Source organism: Helianthus annuus, chromosome 7, assembly GCF_002127325.2.
Source record: "Helianthus annuus cultivar XRQ/B chromosome 7, HanXRQr2.0-SUNRISE, whole genome shotgun sequence".
NCBI lineage: Eukaryota > Viridiplantae > Streptophyta > Magnoliopsida > Asterales > Asteraceae > Helianthus > Helianthus annuus.
In genome coordinates this window covers 139637645-139661516 of record NC_035439.2, presented here as the reverse complement: position 1 = coordinate 139661516, position 23872 = coordinate 139637645, and the positions used below count along the sequence as shown (strand labels likewise).

At 35.4% G+C, this 23872-nt stretch overlaps 1 protein-coding gene and 1 long non-coding RNA gene across 2 annotated transcripts; both read left to right on the top strand.

The window, feature by feature from the left end:
• The first annotated feature begins 6739 nt into the window (after positions 1-6739).
• LOC110868813 (two-component response regulator-like PRR73) lies at positions 6740-16961 on the top strand. Its single transcript, XM_022118076.2, has 9 exons — positions 6740-7123; positions 8853-9330; positions 10842-11003; positions 11090-11223; positions 11363-11524; positions 13094-13235; positions 13693-13942; positions 15469-16060; positions 16570-16961. The coding sequence occupies exons 2-9, from the start codon at positions 8979-8981 to the stop codon at positions 16666-16668; spliced, it is 1893 nt and encodes a 630-aa protein (XP_021973768.1). The 5' UTR covers positions 6740-7123; positions 8853-8978; the 3' UTR covers positions 16669-16961.
• Positions 16962-22077: 5116 nt separating this feature from the next.
• On the top strand, positions 22078-23572 carry LOC118480474. Its single transcript, XR_004862860.1, has 2 exons — positions 22078-22365; positions 23083-23572. It is a non-coding gene; the product is annotated as an uncharacterized LOC118480474 (long non-coding RNA).
• Positions 23573-23872: the final 300 nt, after the last annotated feature.

Here is a 23872-nt window from a genome sequence, read left to right as displayed (position 1 = left end):
AAAATATTAAATATATCGTGCAGGTGCGCAATAAGAAATAAACACAAAAAGGCGGGCAATTAAGCGAACTCGTGATGAAACATCAAAAAAAAGGGAGGTGATGGAGTGCGTGCGATAAAGAACAAAAAATTTGGCAAGATCAACGATAACGGCGACAGTTGATACTGATGACCATATGTTGTATTCATATTCAACATAGGGTATCCAATATAGCGTGTCGTTAGGTTTAGAATGTAAAATAGTTGTAATTGTTCCTGTAGTGTAGAAAATACAACACTTGAAATTGTTCATATATACATAAAAATTAAAACATATAACATTATAATTAATAAGGTATGTGGCGTGTGTACGCACTTGTTCAACATTTATTCGGTGATGATTACGGGGCGTTGGTAATGTGATGCACATGTGCATAACATTATGTACTGATGGTTAACAGTTTATTTTTGATGGTCGTGGATTGTTAGCAACATAATGCAAATGTGCATGATTATGTGATATATGAAAATAAAAGTAACGACTGTAAAAAAAATAACGGTTATTTGTTTAATGTTTATTAGTGATGAGTACTGGGGGTTAATAATGTGATGCACATTTGCATAATTATGTATTGTTGGTTAACAGTTTATTTTTTTGATGATTACGGATGGTTGGCAACATAATGCACATGTGCAGGATTACGTGATGTATGAAAATATAAGTAAATTATGTAATAAACCAGTTGTTTGTTTAATGTTCAATGATAAAAAATAAACTGGTTAATAATTAAACATGGATTATGGGGTATTGGCAAAATAATGCACATGTGCATTATTATGGTATGATTGTAAATAAATGTGATTACTTGATGAGAGAATAATGGAGGATGTAAGAGTAAACTACGAAACACACTTTAAAGGATATAATAACGAATCATGTGAGTGTAAACTACGAAACACATATAAATGTATAATGCCTTCAATCTCAAACCGTATGAATTGCAACAATTGTTAATTTAAATTTGTAGATGTTGCGGTTGATGTTGAGGTGGTATCACAAGAGACTGAGTGTTAAAAAATGATGGAATTGTCTGCTTATATACAAGGGTCAAAAACTCGAACCAACCATCGATGACTGAGACCACCCATAGGGTGAAAATGACCTACATGTCCACAAGTTATTTTTGCATCTTTCAAGAAGATATTCAATACATTCAGGTGATGAACACTTTAATGACATTTCCATGAAATATATATAGGCACATCACAAAGCGATGATTCTTAAACTCAAAAGACATGATCTTCACAGCCGTTGTAAAATTACAAAATAAAGCCTTGACAAGAAACTTGGAAATCTTAACTGAAAAAAAATAGAAAAAAAAATGATAGAATGCAAATTAAAGCAATAGGGGATTATGTATCCCTAGATTCATAAATCGCACTTTGATTCTCGACCACAACTAGATCGTCACCCGATTCATTGACATGATTTCTCACCTCACTTGTTTGTTTAACCTAAGTTGTGCTGCTGCCCTCTGCATACACTACCATATTTCATTTGCTCTTTTTCATGCCTTCGACGCCTGGTGTTTTTTGATCCGTCTTTGTTGGTAACCTGCCTTTGACGCCTTTCCTTGCTAACATACTGGCTTTAGGTATAGCCCAGCCATTCCAGGTAATTACAAAGCCACTCGACATGTCCCCACTTGTGACACACAAATCCTCTCTGACGGTTTTAACATTAAAAGTCGACTTATTTTCCGAGTGCCAACCCCACCCATATTGACCCGTCTTCTTTCTGATGTCTATCAGCAGCGCCAAAAGCTGCATAAAATCCACTCATGCCTCCCCGGTTGTTGGCTTGTTCTTCCATTACCAATCCCACACAGTCACCTCCCCTATTTTGTTGTAGTTGTCTGCCACCCAAGACCATTTGTTTGTTTAACCTAAGTTGTGCTGCTGCCCTCTGCATACACTACCATATTTCATTTGCTCTTTTTCATGCCTTCGACGCCTGGTGTTTTTTGATCCGTCTTTGTTGGTAACCTGCCTTTGACGCCTTTCCTTGCTAACATACTGGCTTTAGGTATAGCCCAGCCGTTCCAGGTAATTACAAAGCCACTCGACATGTCCCCACTTGTGACACACAAATCCTCTCTGATGGTTTTAACATTAAAAGTCGACTTATTTTCCGAGTGCCAACCCCACCCATATTGACCCGTCTTCATTCTGATGTCTATCAGCAGCGCCAAAAGCTGCATAAAATCCACTCATGCCTCCCCGGTTGTTGGCTTGTTCTTCCATTACCAATCCCACACAGTCACCTCCCCTATTTTGTTGTAGTTGTCTGCCACCCAAGACCATTTGTTTGCTGCCATTCTGTACATAATTGGATAGTTATCCATAAGGCACTTGTTCATAATACATACATAACGACATAGTCTAATTTCCAATATAATGCACATGTGCATATAATTTAATACAATATAATTTGCAATCAACATAATGCACATGTGCATATAATTTAATACAACATCATTTGCAATAAATATAATGATTTACAAAGTATATACATCATTTACAGTCAACATAATATCTTTAGTCACAAATCGAATGAATTGCAACTCTTGATGTTCTGTATTTGTAGGTATCTTGTGACTATAGACTGTATTATCAGTGGATGGACCAACAATGTCAGCATCAGATGATGTATGATGAGGATTATCAGAGATTGATAACGAGGAACATCATATGTGTGAGGATCGTGATGAATCAGATGATGCCATGTATAGGGTGTAAATAGTGGGTTGTTCGTTGTGAATGCCGCCGGAAACGCCGTGCCCGGATGTCGCCGCCGTGAACTCCGGTGAGTTGCGTGGACACCGTCGGTCGTCGTCGTCAATGTATACAACAATCTAATCTGATGAATGAAACCCTAATAGTTAAAAGCTGTAGATCGTGAACAAAGTGGTGAGAAGAGGGGCGCGTGTTTTGTAATGAATATCACATAATTACAATTTTGCCATGTGTTCACACTGGTTCTCGCGGTTCTCGCAATAAAGGGTGGTTCCTAACGGATCTTTATCCTATATATATATAGGGTATGGATCCTAAAAGAAGTCCACCCTATTTGAGAAACTTGAGAAACATTCTGGACCACACATTTTCCTAAGCTTTTCGTAATATACACATATGTATAGTTTAAAACTGACTATATACATATATGTATATTGTCAAATCTTGAATTATACACATATGTATATAGTCAATTTTAAACTATACATATGTGTATATTACGAAAAGCTTAGAGAAAATGTGTGGTCCAGAATGTCTCTCAAGTTTCTCAATTAGCATAGTGCTTCTCACATGATCCTAACCATATATATATATATATATATATATATATATATATATATATATATATATATAAAGATGTTACCAAGAAAACAAAGAAGATGATGAAAAAGATAACTTAGTAAAACAGAAACATATAAAGCATCTAAAGCAATATATAAATGTTTATTTACGATCAAGAGATTTTATGATTATGATATTTCACACATACAAGCGTGCGCGCGCACACAAACATATATAGGGTGAGGTTCCAAAAAAGGATTTTTTTTTTGTAAGAAGTGTGAGAAGGTACAAGAATTAATATGTAGACATTGTATTTTGGACTTAGACATGATGTTTTGGGTTGTATTGGCAAGAAAAACACCAAAATAACAATTTAAAACACAATACAATGTATTCTAGGTATAAAATTTAAATTTAAAACACAACTAAAACACACTATTTAACACTTAAAACACATTACTTAGCATGATGTTTTAAGTTTTAAGCCTAGAATTCATTGCATTGTATCTTAGAATGTTATGCTCGGTGTTTTTCTTCTCAAAACAACAAAAAATATCATTCCTAAGTCAAAACATGATGCCTACATGTTAATTCTTATGTCTTCTCACATTTCTCAAAAAAAATGTCATTTTTGCAGGAACCTGACAAATCTACTTCATTATTTTACATGTATAAACGATTAAAATGTAAAAAAAAAACATAAAAATAAAGTTTAATCTTTGTAGTTTTACCCTAAAAAAGTAACATTAATAATTAAGCAAAGTGTTATATTAAACAACTAGGTTAGTAACCCGTGTATTACACGGATTGAACAACAAAAATGATAAAATTAATAAAATTGTAACGCAAGTTGAATGGTCATAGAAATAACAAACATAAATTTAAAAGGATCGTACCAATAACAAACATAAACTAAAAGTATTAAATTTTGGGAATGTAAAACAAAATTATGAGATTAGATACAACTCAAAATTGGCATAAATAAAAACTTCTATTAAAAAAGGAATAAGATAAAAAAGTAATGGTAACACCTATAACTTACAAATCTCGAAAGAATTCTTTGTATACAACATTTGTTGTTTTGTTGGTAACTTTACCATCTTTATCTAAAATTAATAACCTTAACTCTTCTCTACTTTTGACTCTGGATAACGCAACATACAATTGACCATGTGTGAAAACTGGTTGTCTCTGAAACAAACCAACCTTTGACAGTGACTGCCCTTGACTCTTATTTATTGTCATTGCAAAACATACAGCAAGCGGAAATTGTCTTCTTCGAAACTTGAAAGGAATTCTTTTGTCTGAAGGTGTCAAACTCATTCTTGGAATATAAATACGATGGCCAATGTTACTTCCAGATATGATTCGCGATTCTATAACACGATTACCCAATGACAACACCTGCAGTCTAGATCCATTACATAAACCACTTTTCTGATCAATATTTCTTAGCAGCATAACGGGAATCCCGACTTTTAGCTTTTGAGTTTGTAGCTTTCGAGTAACACATCAAGGTCACTGATCATGAGAGTAACTTTATTTAAAGCCATTGAACTGTGGATGTTAAAAAAAGTAAATTAATGAAGCATGTTGGACAATAAAACGATAAAATTCATAAAATTGTATCACGGGTTGAATAATCATACCAATAAGAAACACAAATTCAAAATGATTGTACCAACAACAACCATAAATCTAAAAACTATAAAAACCTGAAATCACATCGATTTTAACTTTTAGCTTGTTATCAGTGATTCATGAATACACATTAACCACCCTACCAAATAATATGACAGTAACGTTCTTGTGTCGAATTATATCAACTTCCCAAACAACACGAAGAATGGAATCTTTTGGACCAAAAGTGTAGTATGTAAACCAATTTGTAAGCAGTTGAACATATGATAAGAACGAAACATATGATTTACTAATGTCATTATATGCCACGAACATAGAGCTTATACGCTCTAACTGTAAACAACCTCTACTGCAAAATACAATAAGACGAGCACTCTTAGATTACAGAAACAAATGTGGTAGGGGGAAATTCATGGGGGACAAATCAAAAGCCGAACTACCACAACATGCAATACTGTTCACTTGAGAATATTATCAAACAGTTGGTGAACCAAATTATCATACACGATTGTATCACAGTACGAACGAAAATAAAAGAAGATCTGAAAGCTAATAAAATAAAATAAAAAACTAACCTGAAATTGAAGCTAATACTCGCAATTGAGAGAAATCGTATGCAGTGGAGAATTAGATAGTAACACCGATCACATATATATAACTCCATTAGCGGGATTAAAAGCTGAAGAATGTGGATTTGAATTTGAAAATTGAAATGTATCTGTAACCAAAATCGATGAAAAATAGGAACACCTTAATCCGAAGAAGTCGACCGCAGGATTCAATTTTACTATTACATTTATGATTGAGGAGTGATTGTTGGCCCTAACTGTCCAATTAAGAATGCCATTAAATGGGAAGTGGGGAGTCAAAGGGGAAGATGCTCTGAAGAATAGAAAAGGTATATTATTAAAATTAAAATTTTAATTTTTGATAGGGGTATTGTGAGATTTATGTATATTAAAATTAAAATTTTAGAATGTATAAAAATATTTTTTTGTTCGAACTACTTTTTTGCTACGGGTATTGTGTGGAACACAATATATTAACATATTAAAATTAAGATTATGATAAAGTTTACTGAAGAATAGAAAAGGTCAAAGGAATATGCTTTACAGAATATGGTTTACGGATTTTTTTATTTATGTGTAATATTAATATGAACTCCTAAAATGACGTAAAGAATAGATGTGAATAATGGCTGCCAACAATTTACCTTATTTTTAGGAATTGATTTAATGAATGTTGAGATAATAATTAGATTATTAAATAAAAAAATGTAAAAATTCTAGAAAATTTTCCCTCCAAATTTGTGGATTGTCAAGGGTGCCAGGTAGCAACCCAAGATCTTTATTTATTAGAATAAGATAGATTACCCTTAAGATTATTATTAACTACATTTAATAATCGATTTTTCAAAAACAACTTTTTAACGACTTAATCAAATACAAATCAATAATAAAAAATAACCATATAAAATATTAACATAACATTTTTAAAAGCTAGAAACGTTTGCCGATACGTGCCACCATCTTACTGGTCAGGCTGTACCGCACTTCCCCTATACCGGCTACACCATAGTCAAGCTTCCCCAGATATTTTCTTGCTGACATGTCAAGGGCAATCTCGTCACAACAAAATTTCCCAAGGGCACTTCCGTCTTTCCACGTCAACAAAAACCTTTAACTTGTCTCACAACGCACCACGTGTCCTTTCAAATCGGATCTTTAAAGATCCGCAATCCGCCCCAACTTCATCTCTGCCCGTATATTGATCCCCTTATCCACGTCACCACCCAAATTCCTACATGTACGCTGACGTGTACGATGACATGGCACATTATTGGCCCTCACTACCTCCACGTCATCACAAAGAATATAATATCATCGTGTTCTATGAACCAGTAGATCGAAAACGCTTCTGTGTGTTGTAAAACGTCCTTTTACGAACCCTAGATTTACTCTTCATCTGAATACGATTCAATTGACGATAATTTGTGACGTTTTTGTTGAATTCTGTTGATTATTTTTCAGAATTTGAGTTTACAGTTGCTTGTTAGCAGATGATTTGACCGAATTTGAGTGTTTCAGCTATATTTTTCAGAGTTTGAGCATACAGTTCTCCGTTATCTGCGTATTATTCGCTTAAATGTAAGTGTTTCTGGCTAATTAAGTTAAATGATAGGATATGATGAGGTTTTGTGTGATTTTGTTAGGTTAATATGTTAATTTGTTTAGTGATCTGTTGAATATATGCCGGTGTAATTTAGATAAGATATGTGTGGATATATATGTATGTTAGGTGGATTTGTGAAGGTTGATATTTCAGATGTTTAGGGTTTGGTCTAAAGTTTCTGAGTTATTTCTTGCGGATGAGCAGATGATTTGACTGAATTTGAGTATTTCATATCTCTGTTATTCGGTGAATGTAAGTGTTTCTGGTTAATTGAGTTAAATGAATACATATGATGAGGTTTTGTATGATTTTGTTAGGTTAATTTAGTGTTAATTTGTTTGAGGATTTGTTGAAAATATGCCGGTGTAGTTTAGATAAGATCTGTGTGGAGATATATGTAAGTTTGGTGGATTGTGCAGGTTTATATTGAGTTACGTATGGATTTCGTATGTTTTATAGATTGTTAGGGTTTGGTCTAGAATTTCTGAGTTATAATCAGAATTTGAGTATATAGTTGCTGATAAGCAGACGATATGAGTAAATTTGGGTATTTCATATCTCCCTTATTCGTATAAATGTAAGTGTTTCTGGCTAATTAAGTTAAATGAAAGCATATGATGAGGTTTTGTGTGATTTTGTTAATGATTTGTTGAAAATATGTCGTGTAATTTAGATAAGATGGATATATGTATATTTGGTGGATTTTGTAGGTTTATATTGAGTTATGTATGGATTTAATATGTTTTCATAGATTCTTAGGGTTTGGTGTATAGTTTCTGAGTTATTTTCAGAATTTGGGTGCTACAGATTTAGTAGAAGACCGGTTATTCGCGTTAATTTAAGTGTTTCTGGTTAATTAAGTTAAATGAAAGGATATGATGAGGTTCTGTGTGATTTTGTTAGGTTAATTTAGTGTCAGTTTGTTGATAATATGCCGGTGTAATTTAGATAAGATCTGTGTGGAGATATATATATTTGGTGGATTTGTGTAGGTTTATATTGAGTTATTTATGGGTACAGTATGTTTTATATATTTTTAGGGTTTGGTGTAAAGTTTATGAGTTATTTTCACAATTTGAGTATACAGTTACTGATTAGTAGATGATTTGACTGAATTTGAGTATTTCAGCTATAGTAGAAAATCGGTTATTCGTGTAAATGTAAGTGAATCTGGCTAATTTAGTTAGTGAAATCGTATGATGAGGTTTTGTGTGATTTTGTTAGGTTAATTTAGTGTTCATTTGTTTAATGATTTGTTGAAATTATGCCGGTGTAATTTAGACAAGATCTGTGTGGAAATTTATCTATTTCCACTTTTACTATGCTATTCTGTCACCACCTCTTATGTTTATGTGCCATTGTTATATTTCTAGTTTGGTTTGTTTGCATATTGTCTATTTTTGAGCCGGGGTTCTCTCTGGAAGCAGCCTCTCTATCCACATGGATAGGGGTAACGTTTGCCTACATCTCACCCTCCCCAGACCTTACGAATTGCTTTGCCATTGGTGGGATTTACTGGGTACGGTTGTTGTTGTTGTGTGGAAATATGTGTATTTGGTGGATTTGTGTAGATGTTTATATTGAATGATGGTGTGGTTAATCCTGCTTATGTAGAAGTTTTGAAAAATTGAAGCAGTTAGTTGTTGACGGTTTAAAACATGAATTTGTTAAGTATTTAACCATTTTTTTTTTCAATCTATGTAGGATACGGTAACCGGCAGTTTTATTCCTTGGAGACAAAGTTATGTGCCACTTCTCTTCGAAGAAAGAATTATTTTTGCTGTGGCAGACGTGCACTGTATTCTTAATTGTTTCGTTTGAATCTGGTTGATGAGGAGTGTTGGGGCGAGCACTAGTGTCCCGGCAACGTACAGTTCTGCAGAACTCAATCACCATAACCGAAAGGAGCTGAAGGAAGTGAGAGATGGAGCTGCATTTAATGGTCAGATAGTGTCTGAGGAAGATGAGTCAAGGGTTAATGGCGATGTAAACGGTGGTAGGAAAATAGAGTTGGTCAAATCACAGGATGCTGTTAAACGACAGCAGCAGCAGCAACCTCAAGGGCCTGTGATTCAGTGGGAGAGGTTTCTGCCTCTTAGGTCCCTCAAAGTTTTGCTTGTGGAAGATGATGACTCAACTCGACAAGTTGTCAGTGCCCTGTTACGTAATTGCAGCTATGAAGGTCTGTACTCCGTAGCTATTATATTGTTGAATGCTTACTTTTTTAGTGGTCAACAAACTTACACATGCTGACAGTACAAGAAAATCCTAGAAAAGGGCGTTCTTTTGACACTTTGTTTAGAGCAAAATTCCATTTTCGTCCATGAGGTTTGCCAAGTTTTGCGACTTTCGTCCAAAGGTTTGTTTTTTTGCATCTGGATCCAAAAGGTTTGAATTCTTGCCATTTTCATCCGGCTCGTTAACCCCATCCATTTATCTCCGTTAAGTCAGAGGTATTTCCGTCTTTTTTGCTAACTTAAATGGCAACTAGGTCTTTTTTACTTTACGTAAAAAGATCGAATACCCCTGAAAAAGACCGAATTGCTCTTTAAGTTAACAAAAAAGACGAAAGTACCCCTGACTTAACGGAGAAAAATGGAATTAACGAGCCTAATGAAAATGGCAAGATTTCAGACCTTTTGGTTCCAGATGCGGAAAAACAAACCTTTGGACGAAAGTCACAGGCCAAACCTCAGGGACGAAAATAGCATTTTACTTCTTTGTTTAATAGCCTTATTTGATGTTTGTTATGTGATGCTGTTGATTTTAGTGAGGTAATTAGAACATGCCACTTGAAACCATTAATTAGGAAATTATATAGTTTATTTATAAGGTTAGCTCTGTAAGAATAGCATGAAACATGGCATGCCTGTATACTAAACATGAATGAGACAAAAACATAGTTTACATGGGAGATCCAAATGGCCAACTTACAAGAACACACATCAAAAGACAAAGAAATGTAACGAATAGAAAGTGTGTATTACATGAGGGGTTGACATTTTGGCCAATAAATAGGGCTGCAAACAAACCGGAAGTTTTAGCGAACAGTTTGTGAACCGTTGGCGGGACGGGAAGTTTGTTTGTGTTCGTTCGTTTATTGTTTATTAAACGAACGAACACAAACAAGAACAAGAAATTTCGTACGGTTAGTTAAATGAACGAACACGAATAGAGGCCGCGCTCGTTCATTTATGTTCGTGAACGTTCAGTAATGTGTTCGATAGTTCATTAGTGTTTTTAGTTTTTATCTTTTATTTAAATACTTCAATATTCCAACAAATAAAATATTTAATAAGTATGTTTGTGTTCGTTCTTGTTCGTGAACGTTGGTTACTTAAAATAAACAAACGAACACGAAAACGTTCATTTCCTTAACAAATGAACACGGACATAAATCTCGTTTGGTAAGTGTTCATGACCAGTTCGTGAACACATATATTTCCTTAAGTTCGTTCGGTTCGTTTGCAGCCCTACCGATGAAGGTTTGCATGATCATGGGCTTTAATTATTATATCATCTTAATCTTAATATAATAGCAAAAGAGCCAACCTTTTTTTAGCATAAAGATCCGCACTTTCTTCATCTTCCACTTGTGTAACAGCTGCATTCGTATTCCATTAATAATCACCAGTATCATTCGACGATATTCTCGCATAATTTATTGACCACATATGAGTTACTCCATTGCAGTTACTGCTGTAGCAAACGGTTTAGAAGCATGGAAAGTACTGATTGATCTCAACAAACAAATCGATCTAGTTTTAACAGAGGTAGTGATGCCATATCTATCAGGAATAGGCCTTTTGACCAAGATCATGAACCTCGTGCCCCGCAAAAATATTCCAGTGATCAGTGAGTATCAATCTTGTTTTCATAAGATATATAAACTGTTATGCTTTATATGTTCAATTGCTACACCTAATATATTTCATGTGCAGTGATGTCATCTGATGACTCTATGGGTATAGTCTTTAACTGTTTATCCAAAGGTGCAGTTGACTTTTTAGTCAAACCCATTCGAAAGAATGAGCTTAAAAACCTCTGGCAGCATGTGTGGAGGAAATGTCACAGTGTGAGTTAATTTCGTTATTATTATGCTTTTGACTTTGCCCTCAGGTTTGTGCTACTTTATTTTCTAAACAAAACGTATAAAGAAACTAAGGAGTTTTTTTTTTCTTTTTTTTTGCATTATTTTTTTGTTGTTTCATCAGTCTAGCGGTAGTGAGAGTGAGAGTGGTGTTGGTGCTCATAAACCTACAAATGCGAGAAGAATTGAAGTATCCGATGACGATAGTGATGACAGCGATGAGGATGATGACAGGAGCATAGGCCTGACCGCTAAGGACGGAAGTGATGATGGTAGTGGCACTCAGGTAAATATCTAGCAACCGGATGAAAATAACAATGTAACAAAGATTTAGAACTGAAGGCTGTGTGGGAATATAAGCATTTACATCTTATGGTAGGAGGGTTTGTTTTTTTGTAGTGGTTTTCACTCTACTCTTTTTCATACCCGTTGAAAATGCCATTTTGACATGTTGAATCTATTAAATGCTTATGGTGAACAATTATATATGGCCGTAGGCGTGTAGATGAACTGAACGAACTAACATATAATCGAACACATTTTTTTTGTTCATGTTTGTTTATTAAGAAAATGGTCATGTTCGTGTTCGTTTATGTTCGTTCGTTTAAAACCTAAACGAACAGTTCACGAACGTAAACGAACAAAAACAAACAAACTTAAACGAACATAACTTAGCTAACAATCAACAACCCAAATGAACATAATTGAACAAACATAAATGAACACAAATGCACATAGTTGACCAAACATAGAACGAACATAAAGTAATTTTTATAAAATAGTGATTAATTACGATAAATTCTATTGGAAACCCCATTTTTATTACTAGAAAGCTCAATTACCAATTAATTATATTTATATAAGTGGTAGAAAGCTACTCTTATGTTTAATATGTATATCAATAATTAAATATAACTACTTGTGTATTTAAATTGAAACGAACAAACATAAATGAACGAACATAAAGTGTGTTCATGTTCGTTCGTTTAATTAAATGAACAAAAAATTGTGTTCATGCTGGTTAATTTATTAAATAAACTAACTTCCCGACGAACAAGTTCGCGAACAGTTCATGAACGTTCGGTTCGTTTACAGGCCATATGGGTTAATGTTGGATAAAACTTTCAAAATGTTAGTGGTTTAGTCCCTTAACTTTTCTTTTTGTAGTAGTTATATCCCTCAACTTCTTTAACATCATTATCATGTTATTTTTGTACATCGGGAGTCCACGTAAGCATTTAACTTGTTTAACAGGTGAAAATGACATTTTCAGCTAGTCACCAAAAAGTTAAGGTTATATAACCACTGCAGACAAAAAGCCGAGGGACCAGACCTGTAAAATGTTGAAAGTTGGTTGGTTTTATCCAACACTAACCATTCCTTTTTATATTTTAATTAGATATCAATACTGTAAAGTCATCATACTCGGTAAATCCCACCAATAGCAACGCTAAGGTAGGGTCTGAAGAGGGTAAGATGTAGACAGCCTTACCTCTACCCCATAGGAATAGAGAGGCTGCTTCGAGTGAGACCCCCCGCTCGATAGTAGTTTTGCATCAAGCCTTGGACATAAGGCACATAACACTTAGCAACCGAGACAAATGCCGATTAGTGCATGTACCCCTTGCCTTTCGGCTATCAACGCCACCACATGATGCATGATTAACCACCCCCCTCTTTTAACGTCATTTTCACGAAATTAGTAAAATAACGTTAAAATTAGTGCACTTTCACTTTTGCCCCCTGAGCACCCACACATATATACATTATATGCGCATACCGCAAGCGAGGCGAAAGACATCAATACTGTAAAGTAAGACCACTAATATGTGTATATATATTCTTGGTTATATAGAGTTCCTGGACAAAAAAAGCGGTTGAAGTTGAAAACACAAAGTATTCGTGGGACCAATTAACGGGGGCACCTGATAGCACGTGTGCCCAGGTTATCCATGCGAGACCAGCAAGAGAGCATGCTGGAGAGGATGATAAATTAGGTAACCCATGGGTACTTGGTACTTAGATGTTGGTATTAGAGTAAAATGCCATTTTCGTCCCTTAGGTTTGGCTAGTTTTGCAACTTTCGTCCAAATGTTTGTTTTTCCGCATCTGGATCCAAAAGGTTTGAAATCTTGCCACTTTCATCCAGCTCGTTAACTCTATCCATTTTTCTCCGTTAAGTCATGGGTATTTCCGTCTTTTTACTTATTGTTTTTGTTTAGTAAGGGTAATTTTGAATACTTGTTAACGAGCCGGATGAAAATGGCAAGATTTTCAACCTTTTGGATCCAGATGGGGAAAAACAAACATTTTGACGAAAGTCGCAAAACTGGCCAAACCTCAGGGACGAAAATGGCATTTTACTCTAGATATTAAAATGAAATATATCATGATTGTTTTATTTTTTTTGGGGTAAATGTCTTTATAACGTATTGCACATGCAAATTGCAACAGGGAAAGATTTGGAAATAGGAGCCCCTAGAAATTCAGAAAAAAAAATTGAATCAAACTTGAAAGAAGCGAGTGAACCAAGAACCAAATCTGTTAATAACGGTATGGTTGCTAAAGCAAATGAATCGCTAAATAACAAGGGCCCACCTGCCCTTGAACTCAGTTTGAAGAGACCACTAGACTTGGAGGATACCGATACCAGCACCCATAAACGAAATGTTTTAAAACAGTCCGACCTTTCGGCTTTTTCGAGGTATTTTTTTATTTTGTTTAGAAAAGACTAAATTCATCATTGATCATATTGTCTAGAGGTAAGTTCACCATTTTTTTTTCTTTTCTATGATAAAACTATAGTAACATATATTCCTTCAAAAATAAATTTTAAATATCTTCTTAATGTTCAAATCTAGGGGAAAAATATGTATTTTTATTCTCTTGTTTTTCTTAACCTTTATTATGCACAAACTAGAAGTAAAGTATGTATCTGTGTTTGTATTTGACAAAAGAAACTATATATAAACTAATACTTTTTTAGGGAATATTTCACGTAATGGTAACCAAGTTTTAGAAGTGTTTCAATCAGGTCACTCATAAAGCTTTTTGTTCTAATTAGATCATTAAAGTTTATTTTATGTTCTAATCCTATATAGTTTACCTGAATAGCAGGTAAACTATCCTATGTGGCATTTATTTAGTTTTTAAAAAGAACAGGCTGACACAGTTAATAAAAAAGAAAAAAGGGAAATCAAATCAATTAATTAATAAAAGAAATAAAACAAAGCAAATTAAAAATTTTGATAATTTTTTAAAATTTTTGCACACATGTTTTTTGCCATTTTATAAAAAAAATCACATTTTTTTAATTTTTTCTCGCAGTTTTTAAAAAATATTTTGCAATTTTAAAAAATCCATGTTGATATTTATAAGAAAAAAACCAAAATAAATGCCATGTAGGATTGATTGATGACCTAGTTAGGTAAAATATCTAGAATTGAAACATCAAAGTAAACTTGACTGACCTGATTGGAACAAAAAAAAAAAAAAAATTAAGGGTGACCTGATTAGAACAATCCTAAAACTTGGTTACTATTTATCAAAGTTACCCCTTTTTTAATAAAATAAGGCAAATTGGATTTAAATAATCCCAACTCACTGTTATTGGCCAATAATAATCCCAACTCATTTAATTACCAATAATAATCCGAACTATTCACTTTTGTTTGTAAAATACTCCCAGTTAAAAAAACACTAACTAGGTTAAAAAAATGCTGATGTGGCATGCCACGTCACCTGCCACATCAGTTGCCACGTCATCAAAAATGCCATGTAGACAGCCACGTCAGATGCCACGTCATCAAAATGCCACATCAACTGCCACGTCAGCAAATTTGCTGATGTGGCATGCCACGTCACCTGCCACGTCAGAAATTTTTAAACCTAGTTAGTGTTTTTTTAACTGGGAGTATTTTACAAACAAAAGTGAATAGTTCGGATTATTATTGGTGATTAAATGAGTTGGGATTATTATTGGCCAATAATAGTGAGTTGGGATTATTTAAATCCAATTTGCCATAAAATAAAAGCTGTGGTTTGTATTTTTTTTTAAATATGATTTCTAATAATAAGTCATTAGGAAATGTTGAAAAAGTAAAGGAAAAGTACATATGAACTCTCATACTTTAATGACATTATTTGACACATTTGAGATAAAACACAACCCAAATCACGACCCATTTGGGTCGAAACGCCACCTTTATTCTAATCCCCGTTTCCATACAGGTATAACACGACATCCAATGCCAATCAAGCTCCAACCGCAAACGTAGGCAGCTGTTCACCAGTAGACATTACTATTAGCTCAGAAGCAGCAAAACCCGCGAACATACAATCTAACTCAAACGGAGCCCCGAATCTAGGATCTAACGGTAGTAGCACTCAGAACAACGATATGGGCTCGAGCACCAACAAAGCATTGGATGACAAAGCAATTGTTCCCGGTCTTTGTGACGGTGACAAGGCAGCATCACAGTTTCAAGTCCGCCACCATTACCACCACTACCACCTCCATCACCACCATCATGTCCATGAGACACAACAGCAGCAAGAATCGGCTACACAGGCTGAAGGAAATGCTGCTAATTATGGAAGTGGATCGGGTGGAAGTAACAATAAGAGTAATGGCGAAAATGGCAGTTGTGGCGAAAAGGTCATAGCTGAAGGAGGTGATAATGGAGTTGCTGAGAAGGGTAAAACGGGAAATTTAAGTGGAAGTGGAAGCGCGAGTGGTGTTGATCAAGACCGATTAGCTCAGAGAGAAGCCGCCCTTAATAAATTCCGCCAAAAGAAGAAAAAAAGATGCTTTGAAAAAAAGGTATCTTTCATATGCCTCTGCAAAAGACCATTTTGTCCTTTTTAAATTCTAGAGTAAAATGCCATATTCGCCCCTGAGGTTTGGCCAGTTTTGCGACTTTCATCCAAAGGTTCGTTTTTCACTTTTTCCGCATCTGGATCCAAAAGGTTTGAAATCTTACCATTTTCATTTGGCTCGTTAACTCCATCCATATTTCTCCGTTAAGTAAGGGGTATTTGACTATTTTCGTCTTTTTTTGTTGACTTAAAGGGCAATTCGGTCTTTTTCAGCGGTATTCGGTCTTTTTACATAAAGTGAAAAAGACCGAATTGCCTTTTAAGTTAACAAAAAAGACGAAAATACCCCAGACTTAACGGAGAAAAATGGATGGAGTAAACGAGCCGAATGAGAATGGCAAGATTTCAGATCTTTTGGATCTTGATGCGGAAAAACAAACCTTTGGACGAAAGTCGCAAAACTGGCCAAACCTCTATGATAAAAAGGTGACATTTTTTTTATTTCATCTGAAGGTACGATACCAGAGCAGGAAGAAGCTGGCAGAACAGAGACCTCGGGTTCGTGGGCAATTCGTTAGACAAGGGGTGAACGGGAAGGATGCGGATTCATAACGTTTATTTGGATTATGGAATATGTATATGAAGGTGAATTATGTAGATATGAAGGGAACATTTTCCATCAAGGACTCTTCAGAAAGAAGAAAAAGTGCAGACTCCCCTCATTGGTGTGGTAAGTTTCTGTTTTATAAGGTCTCTGGTTTGATCCTAATAGGGAAAGACTCTATGCCCAATAAAGAATTCTATAATTTTATTTTAATTTGGTTGTTGGACTCATTTTGTGCGACTTTAACGACACTTTTTATGTGTTTATGTTGTTTAATCAATGTACATTCAACTTTTATGCCTCTTGAGACTGTCTGTTTGAGGTTTCTTGATCGTGGTACACTGTGTGCACCTCTCCGTTGGGTGTGATTGTGCTAGGAAACACGCGTCTCAGTTATGAGAATGTTGCATAAACCGATAAAACATGTAAAGGGGAATATTTTCAAGTCTCTATTTGGACAAAACGTCACAATGCCACATGGTCTCACATAATTGGTCCATAGCAACACGTTCTCTACCCCTTGCCAACATAATTGTAAAGCGTCTTTGTATCCTGTACGAAGAGGATGCCTGTAAGGGATCTTTGTCGCGAAGAGCCATTTGAAAACTCTCTGAATCACAACAAACTTTTGAGTTTTTGACTGTTTACCAAAGAAACGATCACGTTTCTACGCATGACGAGGTTGAGGGGGTGTTTCAATGTATGTTTAGGGCTAAATACTAATAATCAAAACCAAACATATGTTTATTTTATTTTATTTTTTTCCAACTATTTAATCATATAGCATGATAAAATTATCGTCACTAACTTAACATGCGATCAACATATAACAAGATAAATTTGTCATCACCAAATCTGTAAAGAATAACATTTTTTAAAGTAATCTTGCGATAGCCTTATAGTTGATCCAATCATTATAATCTTTTGCTGCTAATGAAGCATTTGAACTTTAATAACAACCATTATTATTTCTATTTGCTTGGTGTGTAAAACCTCACATCAATGCAAACTATTAGTAGATATTATGATAGCTTCAATTTAGAATTAACAGAAGAAGAAGATGATACCAAATCAAAGCTTAGGATCTGTTGTGATCCCGCCCAACTATATAACAGAAATGTAACGGTATTACAACTATTACAATTGTGCCCCTACATTATTGACCTATTACAAAACAATCCTTATACAACTATGACAATATTACAAACTAGTCCCTGTACTTCTTATTAACTCTTGAACATATCCTATACTAGTAGTGGTTGAAAATTTTAGTATACTGACGAATTATCTTTATTTATTCATAATGATAAAAGTTTTACACAACCACCCGTAGTGGAGCAGTTTTTGGCGTTTTTTGCCTTCAAAAACGCCCCACCACGCCCCCAAACCAACCCCATGGCGTTTTTGTCAAGAAATTTTGTTTTGGCGTTGTTTTTTCCACGCCATGTTCAATTTGTGTTGGCCAGTGTATCTCTTTTGTGTTTGGCCAATAACAATTTTTGATGGCTTTTTTTATTTAAATTCTATCACACCCCTTTTAACATAATGCCCACATCCCCACTATACCATTTTAGAAAAACGCCCCGTAATGTCCCATTACTGACTGGATTGCCACATGACGCAAAACACCCAAGGGTGGGTGTCTTCCACTACGTATGGTCTAACTAATTTATATATAAGAAACTTAGCAAAATTGACCTCTAGGCACGCCATATCAACTTTCTATAAAAGTTCGTTATATCATCAACCTTTTCTATAGAAAAGGCAACTTGTACGCATGATCATCACCTTTATTATCACATTTGACCAAACAAAAAAACTAAAATTACATAAGTAACGTTTAAAACATGAACATTTGTATAATGTTTAAATAGGTGTTTTAAACTAATTATGTAACACTAAATAAAAAATTAATATTTGTACTACAAGTTATATGAAATAGTGTTTTATTACACTTATGTTATTTATATTGTAATAACTAAATCAATGAGTGTTTGATAATTTATGGGTATTTAAGCAACTGTAGATAAAGAATCGTTGGTTTCAACGGACTACGTGGGAAATACGAAATCTAGGCAAGTCGCTACATGTTCTCCCCTTGCCTAATCAGTGGAAAAAACAAATATTATATGTATACACACACAACATATAAAGATATGATTAGAGTGTTGGACCGTAACGCATAATACCCGAACCCGAGCTAATGGGTCGGGCCAAACGTGAACGTCTCTAAAGGAGCAGGGGTGTTTAATGTGAATCTTAATTGAAGATAATTATAAGAGTTAGAGATAATTATCTAATTCCTTATTTTTAATTCTGTCTTCAAAAGTCTTTAGCCTCCCTATAGCTTCCTGAAACGTCATGGCTTTCAAATCTACGAACTGCTCAATTGATGCGACAATTGGAACATATTTTGCTGGAACGGAGCCTAATAACTTTCTGGTTAGCTTTTTGTCTTCGTAGGTGGTTCCCAAACTGGCTGCCTTGGTAACCCACTGACTTATTCTGCCCGCGAAAGAATCAACTGTCTCTGTTTCTTTCATCTTCAAGGATTCGAACTCATTTTCCAGTTGCTCAATCTTTGCCTCTCGAACCCGTTCAACCCCAACATACCGTGTCTTCAATGCTTCCCAGATTTCCTTTGCTTTCTGAAACTGAGCCACCTGAAACACGAGCTCTTCGGGTATTGCTTGAAGAAGTAGTGCTACCGCCATGTCATCCTTTTTGGCTTCTACCTCTTCTTCACCTGGTTCTAAAGCTTGCAATATTCCATGAACTCGAAAAACCGCCTTGATCCTAATTGCCCAGATGTTGTAATTAGTTGAAGTCAACATCGGACATTGTAAGCTTGTAGGAGCCGGATCCCTTGCTGCAACCGGTGGTGGTATCTAACCTTCGCCTCCAACCATGTTTCTCCTCCTAGTTCGTTTGTAGGTAAGAGGAGTTAAGGGACGCTGATCCAGTCCTTTGAATTCAACAGCTTAGTTGGTTCTAAATACTGTTCTCAGAACCGAACCCCTTAGCTGCTTGTTCCAATTAGGGCCGTTCAAATCGCTCGCCGCTCGCTCGACGCTCGTTCGAAAACTGCTCGGAAAATGCTCGTTCGATTTGACGCTCGATTGTAAATGAGCCGCTCTGCTCGGTTCGGTTTGTAAACGAGCCAAGCATGAGCAAAGGTCCGCTCGGCTCGGTTCGGCTCGAATTATTATTTTAATTATATACATATACCTATACAAATACATATATAAACATGTATATACACACATATATAATTACACAAATATAAATTATAGAGTAGGGATCCTGCGGAAAGTGTGTTTTTTCTAGAAAGTCTAGGAAGCGATCTGGGCCATCCAATGGGTGTGTTTAATGGTTGAGATGAAGTCAATGGCAATCTTGTAATTTTTTAGTTTATTTAATTCATTGTTTTAAAAGACTAGGGGCAATTTTGTCAATGTACCGTGTTTTAAAATCATTTACATAACCGCAATCCCTACTTTCATGGGATTTTCCCTCTCTCTCTCTCCATTATTGATTTGATTTTCTCTCTCTCTCTCTCTCTCTCCAATCCAACCTTAAACCTAATAAAACATGCGATCTCTTTCCCCTTGCTACTGGCGACGCAAAACAGGACCCCAAAAGCATCCAGAATTCGGTTCCAAGGCTTGTTCATACCCCTTTTCTTCACTAGGTATTCATATCTTGTGTTGTGATTAAAGTTCTTGAAGTGTATATACGTTTTCGGTCGTAATCTGCTTGCAACTTGGCTGCGTTTTTTGCTGTTTTAATTGATGATTGTAGAGAGGCTTGTACCGTGGTTTCTGAGTCGTTCTTGATAAATGGAAGGATTACCAGCATGGATGGTAAAACACAGCGTCAAGAAAACTGCTTGCTGTTAAAACACAATGTCAAGAATACTCCAGCAATCTGCTTGCTGTTAAAACACAGCGTCAAGAAATCTGCTTGCTGTTAAAACACAATGTCCAGCAATCTGCTTGTTGTTAAAACACAGCGTCAAGGAAAATTGCTTGCTGTTAAAACACAATGTCAAGAAATCTGCTTACTGTTAAAACACAATGTCAAAAATCCTCCAGGAATCTGCTTGCTGTTAAAACACAGCGTCAAGAAATCTGTTTGTTGTTAAAACACAGCGTCAAGAAATCTGCTTGCTTTTAAAACACAATGGCCAGCAATCTGCTTGCTGTTAAAACACAGCGTCAAGAGTGTTAAAATGCAAAAGAACTGTTAAAACACATTCAGAGTGTTAAAACACAACCTGATTATATATTGACTTCAGAGTGTTAAAACACACTGACTTCAACCTCTCTGACTTCAGAGTGTTAAAACACATCAAGGTGTTAAAATGCAAAAGAACTGTTAAAACACAACCTGATTATATATTGACTTCAGAGTGTTAAAACACACTGACTTCGACCTCTCTGACTGGTAAAACACATCACCAAGACCTGCTGATAGTTTTCCAGATAAACACATTTCGTGATATTTGGAAGAGATTTAGATTCAAAAACAACAATAATTCCGAAAATCAGGGACAAAAATCGGTTACAATTAGATATCATGCAAATTTTAGTTAATGAAGATACATTCCAAAAATAAAATTAAAATGTGAAATTACATAATAGCCCTTCTACTTAAAATCCCTCAATGACACATGTCCAATTCTTATTCCTTCCTAGACTTTCTAGGAAAAATAGACTTTCCACCCAACTCCTACTCTAAATTATACATAATACACACACCTATATATATACACACTTACACATACATATATACTAAAATATAAATAAAATCTATAGTTTTATATGTACCACTCTATTAGATTTTGGTAAACGTTATACAAATTTACAACTATATTTGCACTTACTAGCCCAATCACACCAATAAAAAAATTAATATTAAAACTAAAAGTTAAACCCTAAACCGATAAAAGATAGTTTGTTCATCGCCTCAATGTTTCATTTCATTACCCTAAGTCGATCGTCTCCTGCTCTCAACGTAATTGTTCGTGCAATATGATTATCGCCTCGTCGGCCACAACATTGTTATTAATAAGAAAAATATTGTGCCATTAAATGTGCATATTTTTAAAGGCATAAAAACTTGAGACCCAACATTGTCATTATCTCTCTCAGCAAATTTAAATCGGGCGACACGGTTGTTCAAATCGCTCGAATTTTGCTCGACGCTCGCTCGGAATTTTTATTGCTCGAAAAATGCTCGATTGATTTGAAGCTCGGTTTTAAATGAGCCGCTCCGCTCGGTTCGATTTGTAAACAAGCCAAGCACGAGCAAAGGTCCGCTCGGTTTGGCTCGGCTCGTGAACAGCCCTAGTTCCAATAACTTCCAAAAAAGAAAACCCACTGAATTACTAAAAAAATACCCACGTGACCTGCTTCTAAAACACAAGCCTTCTTTGTGAAAAGCTTTACGACCTACGATGTTCTCTTTCACGCAGATCTTCTCTTCCAAGAACAACTCTGCTGCAATAAACTTTCACGCTCCAATCGTTCAATTAAAGCCTTCGATGTCTACTGCCGCTGTTGCTTGCGATACCTTCTGCCACCGCTGGAGTTCCCTTGTCGGTACCTTCGACGCCAGAAAACCCTAATTAACAGTGTCGCCGGTTGCTGCCTCTTGCCGCCGCCGGTGTTCTTCCCGTCGGTTCCTTTGACGACGAAAAACAGGTTTGTTTTCCTCCGATTCAGTTGATGTCGAAGGTACAAACACAGTCGTTGGGATGTTGAACTGGCTCTGATACCAATTCAAGTCCCAAACGATTAATTAAACACACGAGTTTTAGGAATGAGCTCTCCTTTATTCAGAAAATTGGCTCAAAACTGAATATCACTCGTAACCACAATAATCCCAGATGGATTGGTTATATAGTGGTAGAATTCCTAATTGAAACATAATCCTAATTCTAGTTAAACATAAACATCCTTTTCTATATCTAACTAAAAATAAGGAATTAGAAGTATTTAAATTTAAAATATGACATTTATTTCCTATAACTATACACATTTAATAAAAGGCGATGCTAAGGAAAAACCAAGGTCACACTATCTACACAACACTAATGTTTTATACATAGCGTATGACAAACGAATATGGTCATACAGATCCAGATCGTATGATGTGTTATAATGACACATCATACGGGCCATATGAGTTTGGTGTTTGCCAAAATCATATGAGTCGTGTGATGTGTTAGACTGACACAGTTAACTAATATAATGGCTCACATCATTGATATAGATAATACGATTACCTAGTTATACGATGCGTATAATTAATGATGTACCTATAACAGTGACCTTGACAAGCTATTAACTGTTTTTTTCTTTTAAAAGATGGCTATGTCCAATAATTAACTCTTTTTTTTTTTTGCCTTGGTATAATAGCTTTGATTGCAGGCACGCCCGTTATTCAAAGACAGTAGGAAATTCGGGCGGATGGCGGACCCCATGCTCCAAGGGCAGTACTCTGTAAGAGGTTTGCATCAGGCACTTGCAGTGGCTGCAATGTGTGTACAAGAGCAGCCCAACTCGCGACCCGTGATTGCAGATGTAGTTACAGCCCTCACATATCTTGCTTCTCAAAAGTATGACCCACGGGCCTACCCGCCTCAAACCACTAGCTCGGTCTCTTCTGCCCCTGGAACACGAAGAAATAGCGATGCTGCGACTAGATGACGTGAAAGTTCGATATCTTGTGTTTATATTACACTTGGAAAGTCTACAATGTTACTTTGTTTATGTCTCAAACTCTCACCATTCTTTTTTTACAATCTTGAATTTTTTTTTTAATTCAAGAAATGGAGGTTTTATGTAATTATCAAGGTCTGTATTAAAGGTACAATTTTAGTTTGTCCAAAGTAATTGTCTACTTCCGAAATCATTTATCAAGTTTTTTTTCGTTCTATCCTTAATCGCTAAACTATATTAAACATACAATCATACACTTATATGTACCGTACAAGGGTAGAATTGTCATTTAGCGATTATATAACGCGGAGGAGACTGTGTTTTTCCTGGTGTAAACTATTAGTCTATATTATTATGGGCTCATGAGCTCAGTTATAGTATATAGAGATTACAGGTAACCCTACAAACCTAACTGAGCCCGTGATCCTATGTTAATATAGCTGTCAAGTTGCCATTTTGAGTATTGATGAATGTGAATGTATAGTTG